General features: G+C 44.7%; 1 protein-coding gene across 1 annotated transcript in view; it reads left to right on the top strand.

Moving 5' to 3' along the window:
• The first annotated feature begins 6,729 nt into the window (after nt 1–6,729).
• CCDC93 (CCC complex scaffolding subunit CCDC93) overlaps nt 6,730–18,521 on the top strand; it is a 1,137,947-nt gene continuing 1,126,155 nt past the window's right edge. The window contains exon 1 of the mRNA XM_078682376.1: nt 6,730–6,875. Coding sequence (XP_078538502.1) covers nt 6,828–6,875 — 48 coding nt within the window. The 5' untranslated portion in view covers nt 6,730–6,827. The remainder of the gene's footprint in view (nt 6,876–18,521) is intronic.

Below are 18,521 nucleotides of genomic sequence, written 5' to 3'. Positions count from 1 at the left end.
GTGCCGGTCTTAGCCTGTGGTGGTCCTGTCCTGATCCAATTTGGCTTTACCTGTCCTGATTCTGATCTGCTCCTGCTTGCCTTTATGGTGCCTGCACTTTCGGGGTTCTGTCCTTTAAACTGACCTGTGGCCAGGGTTAGTTCTTCATGCCATATTAGGTAAATATTCAATGTGGATATGTCATTGTACTGTTTCCTTCTTTCTTCCCACCCTAATGTCAAATGCGTAAAGTTTGCTTTATAAAATCTCTGCATATTTTCTTTCTAATCATTATTTTCTTGATTGAAATATTTCTGAGGTTTAATATTTGGATTAAGACTTTTAAGAAATTTAGATAAAGAGTTTAAACCTATCCGAGTTTGTGGTTATTATATGAGTGCAAATGTTATTATTTTACCTATTATTCTAACTCCTTTTGATCCCTTAGGACTTTATGTACCGATCACAAGGATTGGTAAGTCAATGGCATAGGTACTAAATGAAATTTATAAATCACTGATGAGAGTAAGTGCACAGGTTACCTAATTAAACTCACGATAAGTTGTGCTGTTTAATGGGCCCAGGTGAGTATGGTAAACTGAGTCGGGTGACCTGCGCGCTCTATCAGAGGGTGGTGTAATAAGTGAATCCTGTTGATTCATGTGGATGAGAATGTTGCTATGCAAGCTGCAGGAGAATGTTATGTACGCTTTTTCCCCTCGTGCATGCTTATTTGTATAATGCATGTTGCCTGTTTGTTTTAGCATGCGCTTCCATTCTCTGCATGCGCATGTTTCACAGTTGTTATATAATTACCTGTTTATCTACAACTTTGCATTTGTGTGCGGTGTGATATCCTTCGGGGAATGAATGGCTTCAACAGCCATCACCCGTTCGTACTTCGAGGAGACAGGACACACTTCAGTGGTGTTAGCTTACAGGAGAAATAAAGCAATTTCACCTTTAAATCTACACGTCTTTCCTCCGTTATTTCTTCAAAAAGACCTGCACTTTTCAACGGTAAATTGTAGCAATAGCCCCACCGGAAGCAACATGCCAGCTGCTCAACCCATACACACCAACCAACATTTCACTCAACCAGACACACAGGAACATTCCATGACATCACTCGCACAATGGCTGAGCAGCAGGGCACAAAGTACAAAGGGAGGACTACATATTAAGAAGATTCATAGCTGCCAAGGTTTCAGATTGCCATGTGTGACATTTTCATAATTTCAGTGAAATTATGAGTGACATTTCACCAACTATGAGTGACACTTTCTTGTGAGCTAAAATCATCCAATGAAGATGAGGGAAACTTCTAAATATCAGAAATTACAGCTATTTGAGCAACAAGAAACTCCAAGAAGTTCTTGAAACTGCTGCAGAGCACCAGAAATAGAAGGGCACCAACCCTAGTGCTCCCTCCTGTAACATGACTGTCCTGTAAAGGAATGGGTAAGACCTCTGGCTCCTCCTTCCTAATGATGCTGCAGTTGGGGAGCATGGTCATGCATCATCACTTCAGGGCCTCTCTCTCTCTCTATCTCTCACGTGGTGGGAGTCGACCCACCAAGCTTAAATAGCAGAGAGGCCGGGCAGGCTGAACTGAAAGCGAACCTACCTGGCTGGCCATTTGCGTTGTGCTGGTGGGGGCAGGTAGGGCCTTTCCTCCTCCATTTAAATGATCATGAGGCCGGGCTATTGCTTAGAAACTTGACCCCACGGTCTCTCTCATGTGGTGACTGAGACCGTCCATGCGCCAGGATGTGTGAGCAGAGGAGCCTGACTCAAGTCAAAACAGGAGCCAGTCATTGTGTTGCTGGCTGGTCCTGGGGAAAAACAACACTGACTATAGAAGTCATACAAATATCTCATCATAGAAGCCAAGAAAATGTACTACTGTCACAAAATTGAATCTGCACAAAATTCCAACAAATGTCTATACGAAACCACCAAACAGCTTGCCGGCTCCTCTGTTGATCTTACTCCCCCCCCGTCTCAAATGATCTGTGATGCTTTGTCTAAGTTTTTCTTTAGCAAGGTTGACGACATTTATCGAATCTTCGCTAATACTACCATTAGCTCTCACGATGCCTTTGTTCAGCTAGATGGACCTGTTTTTCACCAGTTCAGTGACGTTACAGGCCCATAGGTACTAGACACTATATCTTCCATTAAATCAGGATCGGCTCTGGACCCGTGCCCGTTGAAGGTTATGCGGCCCATCATGGATGTAGTTTTTACATCCATAACAGAGATTTGTAATTCCATGTTCTCTACGGGTATCTTTCCGGATATCCTCAAGAGAACAATTATAAAACCGCTCCTTAAGAAACCCAATCTAGATAAAGAAGAACCTAAAAGTTATCGGCCTATTGCCAGCTTGCCACTCTTGGCGAAAATAGCGGAAAAAACCATGAATACCCAACTCTCCTTCTTTATAGAGGAGAATAAAAAGCTGGATGATTCGCAGTTTGGCTTTCGCCGATGTCATGGTACTGAGACCGCTCTGGTCAAGGCGGCGGATGATATTAGATCCATCCGGGATGCAGGAGGTTCGGCCATCTTGATTCTACTGGACCTATCGGCAGCCTTCGACACGGTCGACCATGTTATCCTGGTCGACCGTGTCGAGAAAATGGGCATCCGAGGCAATGCCAAAAATCTTATTGCCTCTTTCTTGGCTAATAGGACCCAGATTGTCACCGTGGGACCTTTTGAATCCTCTCCCTTGTCATTACCTTGTGGAGTTCCTCAGGGCTCATCCCTCAGTCCGACACTCTTTAATATTTATGTGTCGGACCTTGCCAAAGTCATCAGGGCACACGGGATGAGCCTGACGTCCTACGCTGATGATACCCAATTGGTCCTAGCGGTCAAGAACGACGGGCCACAAAGAGCCAACATGCTTACTCAGGGCATGCAGGCAATTAGCAGTTGGATGGCCCACAACTGCTTGAAATTAAATTCCGAGAAATCTGAAGTGGTAGTTTTCGGCAATCTCTCCCCAGAGTGGTCCTCTTCATGGTGGCCCTCGTCCATGGGCCAGCCTCCAGACCCAGTTGACAAAGTCAGGAATCTGGGTGTCATGTTTGACAACCGTTTGAATTTCCTACCTCATGCCAACCAGATCTCCTCTTCTGCCTTCTACAAACTTCGGCTCATCAAGAAAATTATGCCCTTTCTGCCTGAACATCTTGCTAAAACCCTGGTGAGCGCTCTGGTCCTCTCCACCCTAGATTACTGTAACGCCTTGTTTCTGGGTGCTCAGGAGAGAGTGCTTGCCAAAATGCAGGCTATTCAAAATGCAGCGGCAAGGCTACTAGGGCGTATTCCGAAATTTCAACCGGTCTCACCAACCATAAGACAACTTCATTGGCTTCCGGTGAAAAAGAGGATAAAGTTTAAGGCATTGTGCTTGATATACAAGGCCTTACATAATGCCGGACCAGCGTTCTTCACCCAGAACTTAATCCCCTACTGCCCGTCTAGAACACTGCGATCCTCTAGCTCCCTCGATCTGGTGGTCCCCCGCACTAAAACAGTCAACTGGGGTGACAGACGATTTCTGGTGGCTGCACCAAGACTGTGGAACACACTCCCTCAATCGATAAGGACCAGCTCCTCCCTCTGGTCTTTCCGAAAAAGCGTTAAAACCTGGCTTTTTAACATCTGATGAACCCTTGCAGTTTTTTTTGGTGTCTTTATGGGAAAAACATTTCAGTTATCTAGCGCCGAGATGCCTAAGGGCCTTCGTTCGCGCTTTACAAGTGTTATAATAAATAAATAATAAATAAATATAGTACACACGTTTGCCGGCCAGTAGCAGGGCCCGGCCGGCTTGCTTCTGCCTGCAAAATCTGCAGAGAGCATGATGAGAGGACTGAGGTGCCTCTGATAATGAGCCGCGAGTTGTGACGCCCCTCGACCCCCCAGGATGAGAGAGAGCAGAGAGCCCTGGCATTTTATATACATGATTACTTGCGCAATTTTATAAATTAAGTACAATGTAAAAAAACGACGAACTCTCAACTCGAGTAAACATTCAATTAGTTAGATTTATCTGATAGTGATTTAGCTACAGACTCAGTCACTGACACTGTCTCGTTGAATTATAATTTTGTCCATAACAGCTTAAGTAAGTTAAATTACCTAATGTGTCATCGTCATTGTTACTAAGTGAGACGGTGCCCAATGAAAACCTCAGATAAGCCGGATGACGAGACAGAGGAGCCTGCCTGCAGATTGTCTGAAATGAAAGCAGATCTTGCAGAAACCTCTGAAGGATGAAGAGTAAGAGCAGCCCTGCCTGCAGATTTTACTGTAAAATAAAATAATGAAGCATCACATGATATTGCAGTGCGTTTGCGTCCTGTGTGACTGTCACATGGTAACAACACTACTAAAGTCAGTGGCAGGCTGCCTGACCAAAGCAAGTAGTACTTACTGTGTATTTCTGTAGTCTCAGTCCAGTCTGGCAGGCACTGTCTCTCTGAGCGCCGGGTCCGGCTTATGCAGCAGTGACTGGGTTGCATGGGGTCGTGGCTGCACTTCATACAGACTACCTGCAGGCAGGCAGCGCCTGATGCCTCTCATGCCACGCGACCGGGCCATACTGATACGGACGTCAGTGTGAAAGTATGCGGAACACTGCATGTTGATTATGTCAACATCGATTTTAGTCTTTAGTACATCACTTGCTTCAATCCTGCCTACCTCGTACATTTTGTTTGCTTCAGATACGCACAAGTGCCACCATTGCCTACGTAACGTTTGTTATTTGAGTGCTTGCTGTCTGCCATTTAGTGCAGTATAAGGCTCTACTTGCACGCATGCCACTTTTTCCTCCTGTAATGCACCGTTTGATATGTCTTGTATTTTGTTTGCTCGCAATTGTCACCTTAGTGTTGCCTCGTGTAATTAACGTTTGCTTTTGTGTTGTCTTATCATTTTCTCCTCATCATGTACTACAGTCTGTTCCTATTCAATTGTGAAGCGCTACACCCCGAGGTAAAGTCGCGCTATAATTAACGCATAACATAGAAAGTAAATAATAAATAAAACCATTACCAGACACCCGGCGTCGCGTGCGCAGCATGGGGACAAGTGACTGATACTTACTTATTAGTTATGATGACTCTCGGACTCCAGTCGACAGGCAGCCCGCCCCACACACCCCTGCAGACTGTGATGAGGAGTTTGAGGTAGCCGCGCCGGCGCCACACCATTTGCAGCACTAAGTTTCCAGGGCAACAGGAGTCGGGACAGCAGGCAGCTCCGCAGAGCAGAGAGAGATACATTGTAGCGCGCCACTGACACTAGAGAGCTGAGAGCTCAGCTGCAGTCTCCTAGACACTCTGTCGGGCAGAGCAGCATCTCTCAGAACAGCAGAGAGAACCCAGGCACAGGAGCTACAGGCGCGCCTGGCACAGGTGGCAAAAATACGTGACATTGGCATTTCAGTGCGGTGATGCGGATCACCCACTGAAATGCTTGAGCATCACACCTGTTGCGTGACGCTTGGCAGGACTGAAGATTAGGATACCAAACCAACGTCCTTGAAAACCAGGGACAAAAGTTCAAAATCCTGGGATCTCCCAGAAAATCCAAAGCATCTGGTCATTCCTCAAACACATCATTCTCTGCCCTATCCCCGCCCCCTTTTTAATTGCAGTCTGGTACATAAGCCCCCAAACACCCATTTTCAACACTAAAACGCCGACGTGTGCTCTATTTAATCGAGCATTCAGACCAGCATAGTTTTTTTTTTTTAAAACCGCCTCCAGGGCAGCTACTACATTTGTAGGTTTACCAGGCTGTGGCCAATCACAGGCTGCTTCCAAGCATGAGCCTGCTGCAGCAGTAGCCAGGAGGAGGCAAAAAAAAGATCGCATCTCAGGGCAATAAACTCGGGTACGCGGCCATATGAATGAGGAGAGACTGGCTACATAACACGCGGATGAGGCACGAAACAGACTGGTCACTAATGACACAGTGACGCAGAAACGCTATGAGTTTGTTTTAGGGGCACCAACAAATATTAATCTAAAGGGATTTGGCCGGAAAACAAAAACAGATGCATTGTAGGTCATGAACGAAATAGAAACAATCCTAAAAATTCACTGAAGAATTGCCATAATTATATGTGGATAGCTAAGCGGGAAACATAGATACTAGTGTTTAAGTGTTTCAAGGGAACAAAAGGAAAGTGTGCGTAGAAAGGAATGCTTTCTATCTTTAAACGTTTATGGCATTGCTGGATTTAAAGAGTTATTAGTAAATCGGACAGGACTAATGAAATACCGTGCAAAGATGGCCGACTTTAATTTTTAACCCCCATCTGGTGTGCCGCTTCCATCGTTGGACTGAGAAGGCTTTGAAAACCGGGCTGACAAGTTGGGACTAAGTTACATTATACGTTTTTAAGGCATGTTTTAACTATTTCAGCAACAAATAATCGTAGTTTCAGTTAGCAGTCATGGAACGTTTAAGCTTTTTCGCTACTATTTACCTAAAACTACTGACGTCTTTTAATCTTATTCGTATGACAGTATTTAAAGAAATAACAAATACATTAAAATACATATCTTTGTTGTGGTTATTTGTCAAACGAAGAGTTGTTAAATTGATTCTAGAGTAAATGTCTCGAAACAATTCACTGAAAATTATGCTAGAACAAGATGGCCACCATCACTGCTTTGTTCCGTGTAGCTGTAGTCCTGCTTATGCGACGCCTCTTTCTATGGCGATTGTGGGCCGTCCTGTATTGGGTGTGAAGGGTCAGCGGTGGTTCGGTGAAGTCTTATGACTGTAGCAATATCGCTACTGTCAATGCCAGTGGGATGGATGTTCATAGGAGACGTGACAGCGCCAGCCACGCAGTGCCAGAGGTACAGCACGGTATTCTAATACTTTTTAGGAGTAACACCATGCCCATTAGTGCAACCAGTCTTCCTGAAACATTCAACAAACCCCCTCATGCACTGCAATAACTTAGATCTGTTACTGCAGGACCGCAATATCCTACACTGTTAACAGAAGAGGAACATATTCCTTTGCAGCAGAGCTATTTCCTGCAGCACAGTCATACTTAACCCACCTCTTTTCCAAGCAACACTCCCTTGCATTCAGCAAGTACCCTCTAAAACGTACCCGAAAACTGTATTCTCGTGTTTATATTTGGATCGAAGACTTCCTGATACTCTCATGGAGAAATGTTTCACTCAGCTTGTGGGCTTGACTAGACTGTAAAGAAGGCACGCACATACCCGTTTTTGTGTTAAACTCGGGCACTTATATAGAAAGTAGGAGAAATTATAAACTCACTCCAGCGTGGAAGTTGTACAAAATGTAATACGTTTCTCCTGTGACTCGCATTCTAGTTTATCAGTTTCTAATTGGGTTGTTGTAGTATTGAAGAAAGGACGATCCAAGCCAGGTAGTTTACCACGTAGATTTATTGAGGTGGTAAATTAGATACATAGACAGGTAAAGTCAGAGTCTAAGTAGGAGCCCCACCAGGAGCAGCTTCACTGCTGCTCAGCCCTTCATCCAACTGATTCATGCACTCACACATTCCAAACACTAACATTCCCTCAGGCAGTCATTCTGGCTGAGCAGCAGGATATCACATATCTCCCCCCTTTAAAATGCAAAGGAAGAACATTTTAAAAGGCATCAAAAAGAGGCATGACAATCAAAGAATTAAATGTAGTGAATGGTACAGTGAAACAAAGCGTATAGCAACTGGGAGGCAGCAGGATCTGTTGGTAGCAGGCAGAAAGGAGCTGGCACAGAAACGTTGTAGGCGACAAGGTGGAAGGTCACTGGTGGGGCTCGGGTGCCAGTAAAGTTTCAAATGCGTAGCTTTAAATATGTAGAGAATTCTTTACCTTGATCGTGGGCTGGAGGTTTCTATAGCTTCACAAAGTTGAACGATGGCTTGATGCTTGAAGTGGGTGATTTCCCAGACTGAAGTCAAACACTCCTGGTACCAAAATGTAGTATTGAAGAAAGGACGATCCAAGCCAGGTAGTTTACCACGTAGATTTATTGAGGTGGTAAATTAGATACATAGACAGGTAAAGTCAGAGTCTAAGTAGGAGCCCCACCAGGAGCAGCTTCTCGGCTGCTCAGCCCTTCATCCAACTGATTCATGCACTCGCACATTCCAAACACTAACATTCCATCAGGCAGTCATTCTGGCTGAGCAGCAGGATATCACAGTTGTGTATCGTGTACTTTCAATGGCAGGGACACAGATGAGCATGTTCTCAGCAGTAACCTACAGAAACTGACTTTGTGTGCTCAGGCACCCTCTTTTATTGGCTGCTGACAGTGTCAGGGCGCATTGATGTGTGCATAACTTGCCTCGGGTCGCACACTTCAAGGTGCACTAATGTTTACCGGTCTTCTGTGGGGAGGCACCATATATTCCTCCTCAACAGTTTTTCCACAACTAACAACAGCAAACAAAATTAAAAATTGTATAGAATACGTGGACAACAATTTTCAGTTCTATTAAAGACACGGATGTGAGGATTATACAGTCTTTTCTTCGCTTTTTTTAAAATTTCTAGCAGCAGTGTACCATAACAGATAAACACATGGAATTAAGTAACAAAAATTAAAACAACACTACCCGTGAATCGATAAGAACTACAAGCCAGACAAGTGACCAGTCAACTTTTGGATGCCCATATATACAATGATGACTTGATAATGTCCACCTCTTCTTGCAGCGCAGTCTCGTTGTCTTCCAGAAAGTGCAGCTTTGTTTATTATCCTTGCTTCTGGTCTAAAACTGAAGTAAACACAATGCTATGTGGACTATTTCAAAACACGTTTGAATAACACATATAGTGTGGGTAATAATAGGCAGGCAGTTAATATCGAATGTATAGTGTGTAAAATACAGTAAGACATTTTTGGGTGGGATAATCCTTGATCCGTGTCCTTAAAAGAACTAAAAATTATTGTTCACATATACTATACCTTTTTTAATTCTATGACCGGACAAGTGGCTTTGGATTGCTACTTACTGTCTATTATGCAAACTAGCATGTAGGGCAGCAAAGAAGTACCTCCACTTCTGTCTGCCTTGGGCAAGTTTCTGTACAGTGCCCCAGCTGTGGTTTAGGGTCTTCATTTCTGTTTCCACAGTTTGCTTCCTGGTATACTCTGGCCTGCCTCGCTTTTGTTTGCTTTCTAGGGTCTACTTGAGAGCTCTTCTTGTAATGGAGTTGTATTCTCTTCTGAGGGTGTGTCCTATCCATCTCCATCTTTTTCTCATAATGATGGTGTCCTTGCTCTTTTTCTTTTCATCTTGTGAACAGTTTCTGGTTGGAGACCGTTTTTTCTAGAACATGCACAATATTCTTCTGTTACTGTTGTGGAAGGCTAACAGTTTGTTGTTGTCACTTTTTGTCATCCACCAACATTCTTATCTGTACAAGAGTATGGACAGAACATAGCACTGGTAAAGCCTCAACTTGGTGTTGGTGTTGTCCTGAGATGACCTCCACAAATTGTTAAGCATCCTGGTGGCATTCTTGGCCTTGTTCAGTCTGCTCTTTAGGTCACTGCCTGTCTCTCCGTCATGTCTAATTTTGCTGTCTATGCAGGTGAAAGCTTCAGTCATGGCTAGATTGTCTCCTTCCACCTTGATTGGTGAAGGGTTTAGGTTACTGAGTGGCTTGACTTCTGATATATCAATGCTGATCTTCAGGCCCACTATCTGTGCCTTCCTTTTGAGGTGAGAAATCTTTTACTGCACATGCCGGTGTGTTAGAGAGCAAGGCTAGATCATCTGCATAGTCAAGGTCCTCCTTGAGAGACTTTGGTTTATGCAAGTTTTAAGCTGATTGGCAATCCTAGAAAAAGGATTACTTGCTGTTTTATAATAGAATTCCTTAAACATCACATCCAATGACCAGACTGCCCCACAGACAATGTATTTTGGAGGTTACTGCACATCTAACAGCGTGACCTCCAAAAACAGAAGAATCAGTCCCTGCTTTAGAAAATAAACCCATCCAATTAATTGAGCCAAAGTGGGACAGAAGACAGTCATATGGGCGAACAAAAGAAATAAGCAACTGTCCTGAAGAATTTTTCCTGAGATCTGCAGTGGTAGTTTCACAAGTTCTTAAACCTTGAACCATGCACATTTTTTCTTTCTCCAATGAGGTGTAGAAGGAAACTTTTCTGAAGCATATTTTATCCTCCTAAATATAAAAAGGGCAGTTCCTTCATGAGTAAAGTATTTTCCTGCAAGATCTAATGCTCGAACATCTGATACTGTTTTGCAAGAAGTTAAACAAAGGAGATTAGCCAGTTTGGCGGATAATTTTTTTCTCTATTTATTACAGGGACTTCCTTGGAGGAAGTTCAGAGCCACTGAGGCATGCCATAGTATGGGGTATTTAGGGTGGGGGAAAGAAAATCTAATCCCCTGCAATAATTTAGAAACTAGAGGATGTTCTCCAATATGGTGATCTGCCAATGGACTATGGCTGCAGGAAATAGCAGATAGAAATTCAGGTACCATAGATGCCAAGAAATTCATTACAAAAATTACACCTGTAGTCAAGGGATCCAAATACAGATCCAAGCACCAGCAAGACCATCTGCCTCAACTGATAAACATCTTTTGTGACTAGAATTGGACTTGGCCTTTTCGCTGAGGTAGAAAGCTTGTTCCAAAAATCCAAAAACATGCCAGTGTCTCTGGAAAATCTCTAAGCTACCAGTCATAATTGGTGGTAGATGATCCGCATGTGAGGTTGACCTATTGGATCAAGGAGTAGAGATGGAAAAATATGGAGAAGCCATGGTTGTTGGCTATATAATTCCAGAGGAACTCAAAACCAACCCTGAGTTCTCCACAAAAATCACCACTGCTTTCTTTTTCTTAATGTGGAGAGCTACTCTCAACATCATAGAAAAAAAGGAGGGAAGGCATGGTTCACACTATTCCAGTCTTGAACAAACACATCCGTTGTCAGATCTAAAGGGTCTGGTTTCCAAATGTAGAATAGTGGAAGTTGGACGTTCAGATGAGATGCAAAGAAAACTAATTGGCATGGAGCCATTTCATAATTTTCTTGGTAAACTAGGACAAGTTCAATATCCATTCACTGGAATCCCTGCAATACTGGGCATTTCAGTCTGCTATGCTGTTCTCGTTTCTCAGGTGATGCATTGCTATGACCAGTATGTTGTGGGTCTGGCAATAATACCAGAATTCCTGGTCAGTCTCTGCCTGAAGGCATGACCTCTTTCCCCAACACCCCAAATGGTTGACATACAGAAGTGCTGAAACAATGTCTATTTTCAGAACAATACATCAGTGAGATATATGGGAAAAAACAGATCGCAAAGGACCTGGCTAACACTTGTAAACATTTGATGGGTAGAGATAGTTCTTCTTGCGACCATCTACCTCCTGTCATTAATTCTCTACATCTGGCACCCCATCCAAAACGGCCTACGTTTGATTCAATCACTGTGTCTGGAATAAGACCAAAAATGGTCTCTCATTCCATGCTTCCATAGAATCGAGCCACGTGCAGTTCCTGTCTCACCCCTGTTGAGAGTTGGATTTGATCTGAATATGAAATACCATTCCTCTTTAATGTCTGCAGAGCACAGTAGTGTAACGGCCCTGTAAAAATAGCCGAATGGAAGATGCTAGGAGGCTTTGTAGTTTGGCTAGCCAGCGAAAAATGTTCTTGCCTTTCCTGAGAAATCTGCAAATCTTATTTTTTATAATGTTGCAAATTTTTTGAATTGGTAAGGAAAGATATGCCGAGATGGAGTCTGTTGCAAAGCTTAAGAAGGTCATCTCGTTTGAGGGAAGAAAATTTTTATTTTGAATGATTACAAACCCGAGATTCTGAGGAGGGTCATGGTCAAGTTTATTTTTTATAGCAGGATGACTGGGTCTTGATACATGATCAGGATATCATCTAAATGAATGATTGGATGAATTCTGTGACCACTGAGAAATTCTACTACTAGTTTTAGAAGCTTCATGAAGCACCAAGGAGCTGAAGAGAGCCCAAATGAGAGAGCAAACACACTTAGTTGATACAGCGCCTCTGGAATTGAAGAAGACGTTCTTGAGGAGGCAAGATATGAATGGGGAGATAGTCATCCTTGAGCTAATCGAAACGTGAAGTCCCTTTCTATTAAGATTTATCCCAGTAGATGCATTCCTTCCATTTTGAAGTGCCTGTAAAGAATCCAAGAGTTGAAGTCTTTGAGATTGATAATGAGACAGACTCCTCTGCCTTTTTTGTCTACCAAAAAGATGTTGCTGAGGTAACCACTGGGATGTTGAGGATATGGTTTGATGGCGTGTTTCTGAAGTAATAAAGAAAAATTTCATCCTGGAGTGCTAATGGAGAACATGTAAAATACTTCACAGATAAAGAACTCTTCAAATCCATCCTAAGACGCTATCACTAGCAGATTAGGACACCAAGCGCACAGTCCTTGTAGACCGCATTGACGCAGGTACAAACAGTGGTAAGGAAATCTTTGCCTTTATCAAAGATTTCGCCACACCTCCAGCAACATCACAAGACCTTTGGAACAAGCTCTTAGAATACTTCTACAGCAAAATCACCTCCATATATGGATACCTCAACACATAAATCATACCCCGTAATTGTTGCACACTTCCCATCACAGCTGAAAAAGAAACCCTTACCTCTTAGCCCACCATCACCACAGTTAAAACCTCCTCTACCATGACGACCATCCACTCGAGTGGACACTTGCCGACCCCACATATCACCAAAGGACTCCAACCAATCCTCCTCAATGCCTCCATCAACTGAGCCACATTCTTGGACACCTTGAAGCACACCAGTCACACCCCTGTTCAAAACCAAGAAACCATCTGCTGACCTAGCCACGTACTCCAACTACAGACCTTTCTCCCTCCTACCATATCCTGTCAATGTCTTAGAGAACCTAATCAACCAACGCCTCACTAAACAACTCAGCAACCACCTTACCCTCAATGCCACACAGTGCGGATTTAGGCCCAACCAAAGTACAGAAACAGCACTCCTTGCTGCCACAGATGACATCCACATGATCCTTGACAGAGTAGATATGGCAGCCTTCATTCTACTGGACCTCTGCAGCATTTGACACATTCTTACAACCAATCATCATCTGGTGCCTATACAAGATTGGCATCCAAGGGCTTGCTCTGCAGTGGATCTGCTCCCTATCGGATGGGACACCGGCTATCAGCCTGGCACCTTACTCCTCAGAGGCCCACACAGTCATCTGCAGAGTGCCTCAAGGTTCATTGCTCAACTCACCATGCTCAATGCATACATGATCCCTCTGACTAATATAATCTGTGCACACGACATCAACATGCTCTTGTATGCTGACGACACGCAACTCATACTCTCCCTCTAGGACAAGACCCCCAACGTAAGAAACAAGTTCATCACCTGCATGATCAAAAGTACTAAGTTGATGAAAGCCAGATGTCTCATGCTGAGCACTTAAAAGACCGAAATAGCGATATTCAGCAAGAACAACTAGCCTTGGAACTTCAATCAGTGGCCCACCGAACACGAACTCAGACACACACCCAGCACCCATGCCAGGAACCTCAGAATCATCATTGATTGCAAACTGGACATGACTGCGCAAGTCAACGCCGTCACTGCGTCGTACTTCCACATCTTGAAGATGTGGAGGAAGATCTTCAAATGACTTTCAAACAACATTAAAAAAACTGTCACTCACACCCTAGTCACCAGCAAGTTGGACTTCGGGAACACTGTGCACGCCGTGATCACCAAGCAACTCCCATGAATACTACAAACTACTCCGAACTTGGCAACCAGACTCCTTAACTACCTATTCAGAACTCACTCCACACCACACCTCCGGGAGCAGTACTGGCTCCTTATTCACAAATGTGCTTGTTTCAAACACCTCATATACACATTGAAAGCACTACATGAATTAGCACCACCTACCTGAACAGACTTCTCTTTTCACCAAGGACCCGGACACTTAAGTACTTGCACAACTCCTTCCCGCACACATCCCACACATACCCCGAACCAAGCCAGAGAACAGGTGTTCTTCTACATCTCCCCAAAAGGGTGAGAAAACTTCCAACTCCACATCAGAGCCTCCTCCTTTTTCCTTGCATTCCACAAGAATTCGTAGGTGTGGCTTTCAGTTAACCAGCCTGCCCTAGGCAGGGCTAGGCATTTGCATCTGCGCAGCACAAGGAAACTCTTGCAGGTGGTAGTGTGCATTACAAATACGCATCAAATAATATCAGTACATTTCTGGTTTTGTGTAAAAACATGGATTTGCTTTGGAGGAATGGTCTGAGAGGGGGTGAACTAGAACTGGCGGATGAATCTTAGACTTTCTGGTTGTTGTTCCATTAAGCTTATAACCAAAATTTGTGTGGGGAGGGGAGAGAGAAATCTATGTATTGGGAAACGCAGGATGCTATTTCCTTATCTAGAATACACGTGAAAATGGGTTTCCTACTACCATATTATAGCAGTGTAATTGTAGTCTAGTCCTCGTTCCCCCAAAAGAATATGATTTCTTTTTTCTTGTGGACCCTCACACACTATTGGTGCCATGTTTCATCATCAGGTCGCACCCTGGTCCCTAGAAACCTAGGAATATGAATATTTAAAAATACCTAGTGGTGTGATGTAGTATGAGTGAATAGGGGTAGTAACCCTTCCATTAATTCACCCAAGTAGCTCATTCATATTTTAATCATACATGTGGCAACCAAAATAAAGGGACACCGGGGTGACCACTAGGTATTTTTACTATTTATATTGATCGTTAGGATTAGAATATTATCCAAATTGCTCCCTGAAAGATGTTAACCTCACCCTTGTTTTTAGGCACCAGGGTGCAACCTGATGATGAAGGATGACACCAATAGGATGTGTCTGTGTCCACAAGAAAAATATTGAATATTCTTTTGGGGGCAGGAGGACCAATAACACCATTATAAATAAGGTGGTATGATACATGTTCTGAAGTGTTGTTCCATTAACCCTTTCGTTGGTGGTGTCCTCGAAAAGGTGCATGTTAGGATAAGCTGCTGGCCCCTGCCAGCCCTTGCGAAAAGGTGAGGTTGAAATACTTTCTAAGGGCGGTTTGGACTTTGTAGAGCAATATAATGGTACTCAAAAAATGTAGCTACCTCTTTTACAAATGGGTACTTTGAAAAGAAACCCTTCAGCTGAAGAAGCAGCCTCATTTGTTGCGAGGCTGCAGGGTTTAGGATCAATTCTTAAGAGAACTGACATGCGCTGAGGATATGGCACAATTGGCATTGCCCAACAAACAGATGGCATGTTGAGTCCAAGCTGCCAGAACATCAGGTTTGATAGGCGTGCCTTGCTTTTTGGGTGTGAATGCCCCATGTAGAATTTTAGAAAGTGGGCCTGAAAGATAGAGAAGTTTATCTTAGCATGTTTTCCAAAGTCTATCAGTATCTGTGGGAGGCTGCCCTGGTGTATGATGTCCACTAATGTAAGTGGGCACCTTGCACCAGTCCATGGTGATTTAAGAGGTCTTAGACAACCTTAGAAAGCTCTCTAAGTTGTAGCTGTGGAGAGCAGCCTTCAGTCTTAGTCCAAAAGGAGTGTAAAGCAGCTTGTTTTACTAGAATGCAATCTTATAGTATATGTTAGATGTGGCATCTTTTGGCGTGTTTCCCCTGAGTTTTTACTTTCTGCCCCCCCTGTTTTGACTCTCTTTTTGCTGGCGTAGTGTTTCTGCACACTTTTTGCACTGCCTGTCATTGGTAAAGTGCAAGTGCTTCTGTGGTAAAGTATGTTATGGATTGGTGTTTCCATGATTGGCGGTTTGGTTTTCTTGTCAGCCCCTAGTAAAGTGCACTGAGTGTGCAAGGGCCTGGAAACCAAATGCTACGCGTGGGCCTGCAGCACGGATTATGCTACCCATGTGAGTAGCCCGGAAAAGGTACTTCAGACCTGCCATTGCAGAGTCTGCGCGCAGTTTGTAACTGTCATGTCGACTTGGCCCATGCACACACTGGCCAGTCCCTAACCTTCCCTTTTCTTGCATGTCAGGCACCCCTAAGGTAGGTCCAAAGTACCCATGTGGGCAGGGTGCAGTGTATGTGAAAGGTAGGACATGCCCTGGTGTGTGTGGCATGTCCTGATGGTGAACTACAGACCATTTCGTTTTTCACTATTGCAAGGCTACCTTTTCCCCATAGGACAGAATGGGAAGTTTGTTTATAACATCTTATAAACATCACTGGCCCTGGGATCTAGGTCGGAAAATAAAATGTAGTATGCCTGAACTCAGAATCTAACGATGCATCTTTTAGTAAAGGTGATTTTTACATCCTGTGTTTGAAATTTCCACTTTTAGGAAGTAGGTATTTACTTGCCCAAGTCATCCTGTGTGCCTCTGCTGTAATGTGGATTGCCTGTCTGGGTTTTGGACGACAGATGGCTAGGAAGCAAGGGTGGCTCCTGATAGTCTAGGTAGGTAGGTCAGAAAAGGGCTGAATAGACCTGGGCTGCGATGGGGGAAGAGGGAGGAGATTTTCTTGCACTTCAAAGGGCCTGGTCTGCCCCTGACAATGCCGTCTCCACCCCCTGCTGAGAAATCACACCAGAGAAGGAAGAACTGGTTCTGGCTGTGCACAGACACCCTCTGCCTAGAGGATCAAAGGATTTTTGGATACAAATACTGGGGCTAAGACCCCTGAACTTTAGAACTCTTTTGGATCAAGAAGACTGCCAAGAAGAAGAGCTGGAGAAGCTGTGAGGAGGGACTACCACTTTGCTGTGTAAATGTCAGAATTTTGAAAAGCAGATCTACCTCCAACAGAGATGTCCTGGCGCTGGGGGCCATCGGGAAGTTTAAGCAAGCTATTGCCCAGAGTCACATGGTGCTGGGCTATCCTGCCTCCGGGGATCGAACCCTGAACCCTGTAGTCCGGAGTCAGGCACCCTGGCCGCTGCGCCACACCTCTTTCACTGTTGGCCTACAGTAGCTGCTCCTGTCTTGGGCAGTGAAAGGACTGGACTGAAATTTCTGCAATCTACTTTTGTGAGTTTCTCCAAGGGCTTGAGGTAGAGCTTGCCCCCGTTCAAGAAGTCTCAGGAACAGCAAAGATTTCAAGCTCTTCTGCCCTCAGCACTTGGAACTGTGTGTTTTGTGCTGCGATAGAAGAAAAGCAACTCGACGACGCCGCTGCCGACTCCTTGTCCTGAAGGCACTGCAGAGGGCACCTTCCAATGCAACCCTGGTCTCACTGACAATGCTTGCTGACGCCGCCACGAGCCGCTGCTTGCACCGCGACCTGTGGGCACCACACTCCACACCGCCTCGCTTCACGCCGAAGCCTGGGCACCGTAGAGAGCACCGCCGCAACGCGACCCTGGTCTCATTAACGACGCCTGCTGATGCCGCCACCGAGCCGTTGCTCGCACCGTGACCTGTGGGCACCACACTCTGCACCGCCTCGCTTCACAACAACGCCTTGGCCTCTCAGACGCTGCTGCTCCATGCTGACAGTAATGCAGCTGCTTGCACCGTGGTTCGAGGGCACCGCTCGTAAAGTTACACGACGCACGGCCCTCATCCCGCACCGCAGCCTTGGCATACCGACGCCGGCACCATCGACTCCTGTTTGTCAGCCGACGACAGCGCTTCAGCAACGATAACGCCGCTGTTTGCACCGTGACCTGCCAGCACCGCCTTCACCTCGTACCGCGACCCTGGTCTCACCGACGTCGCCATCTGACGCCGCTATGGAACCGCTGTTCGCACCGCGACCTGAGGGCGCCGCAGCGCTGCACTTCGCACCTCAGCACCCGATGCCTGTCAACACCAGCGCTCCTGATCCCAACAGAAAGGAGCTAGACCTGGAACGCGAGTGACTTCAAGGACCTCGGTGCCCTGCATCTCTATCAGGTACTGTTTGCCATTATCTTGTGTGTTTTACTGTTTGCGGGTCTTCCCGACTCCATAGCTGGATCTTGACGCCGCAACGAGCCTGAGCTGTTTGGATTTGTTTGCTCACGACGCCGGGATAGCCCTGGACGGAGCTATTGACATCAAGGAACTGTTTTTAAAGCGTATGTTGATAACTGTAGATTTTTAAGTACTGTATTGTGGATTCTTATCGTTTTAGTCTTGTATATAAAAATATTGGCTGTCTTACTGTCAGTTATGTGCAAATGCTTTACATACTGCCTCTAAGATAAGACTGACTGGTCATGCCAAGCTACCAAGGGGGTGAGTAGGCGTTATTTTAGAAGTGTAACTCCCTTATCCTGACTAGGAAGAAGGGTCCCTATTAGGACAAAGATGCAAGCCCTTGCCAACTAGAGACCCCCATTTCTAACAGTATAGATTAAGTGAAAAGAACCACACCAAGTATTTATAAAAATATGTATTTATTATTTAATACTCCCTAGAATGTTCAAGTATCTCCAACACTGAGATAAACACAATGCACACAATAC

This window comes from Lissotriton helveticus, chromosome 3_1 (genome assembly GCF_964261635.1).
Source record: "Lissotriton helveticus chromosome 3_1, aLisHel1.1, whole genome shotgun sequence".
Classification (NCBI taxonomy): Eukaryota; Metazoa; Chordata; class Amphibia; order Caudata; family Salamandridae; genus Lissotriton; species Lissotriton helveticus.
Note: the sequence above shows the minus strand (reverse complement) of the source record. Positions and strands in the feature narration are given on the sequence as shown.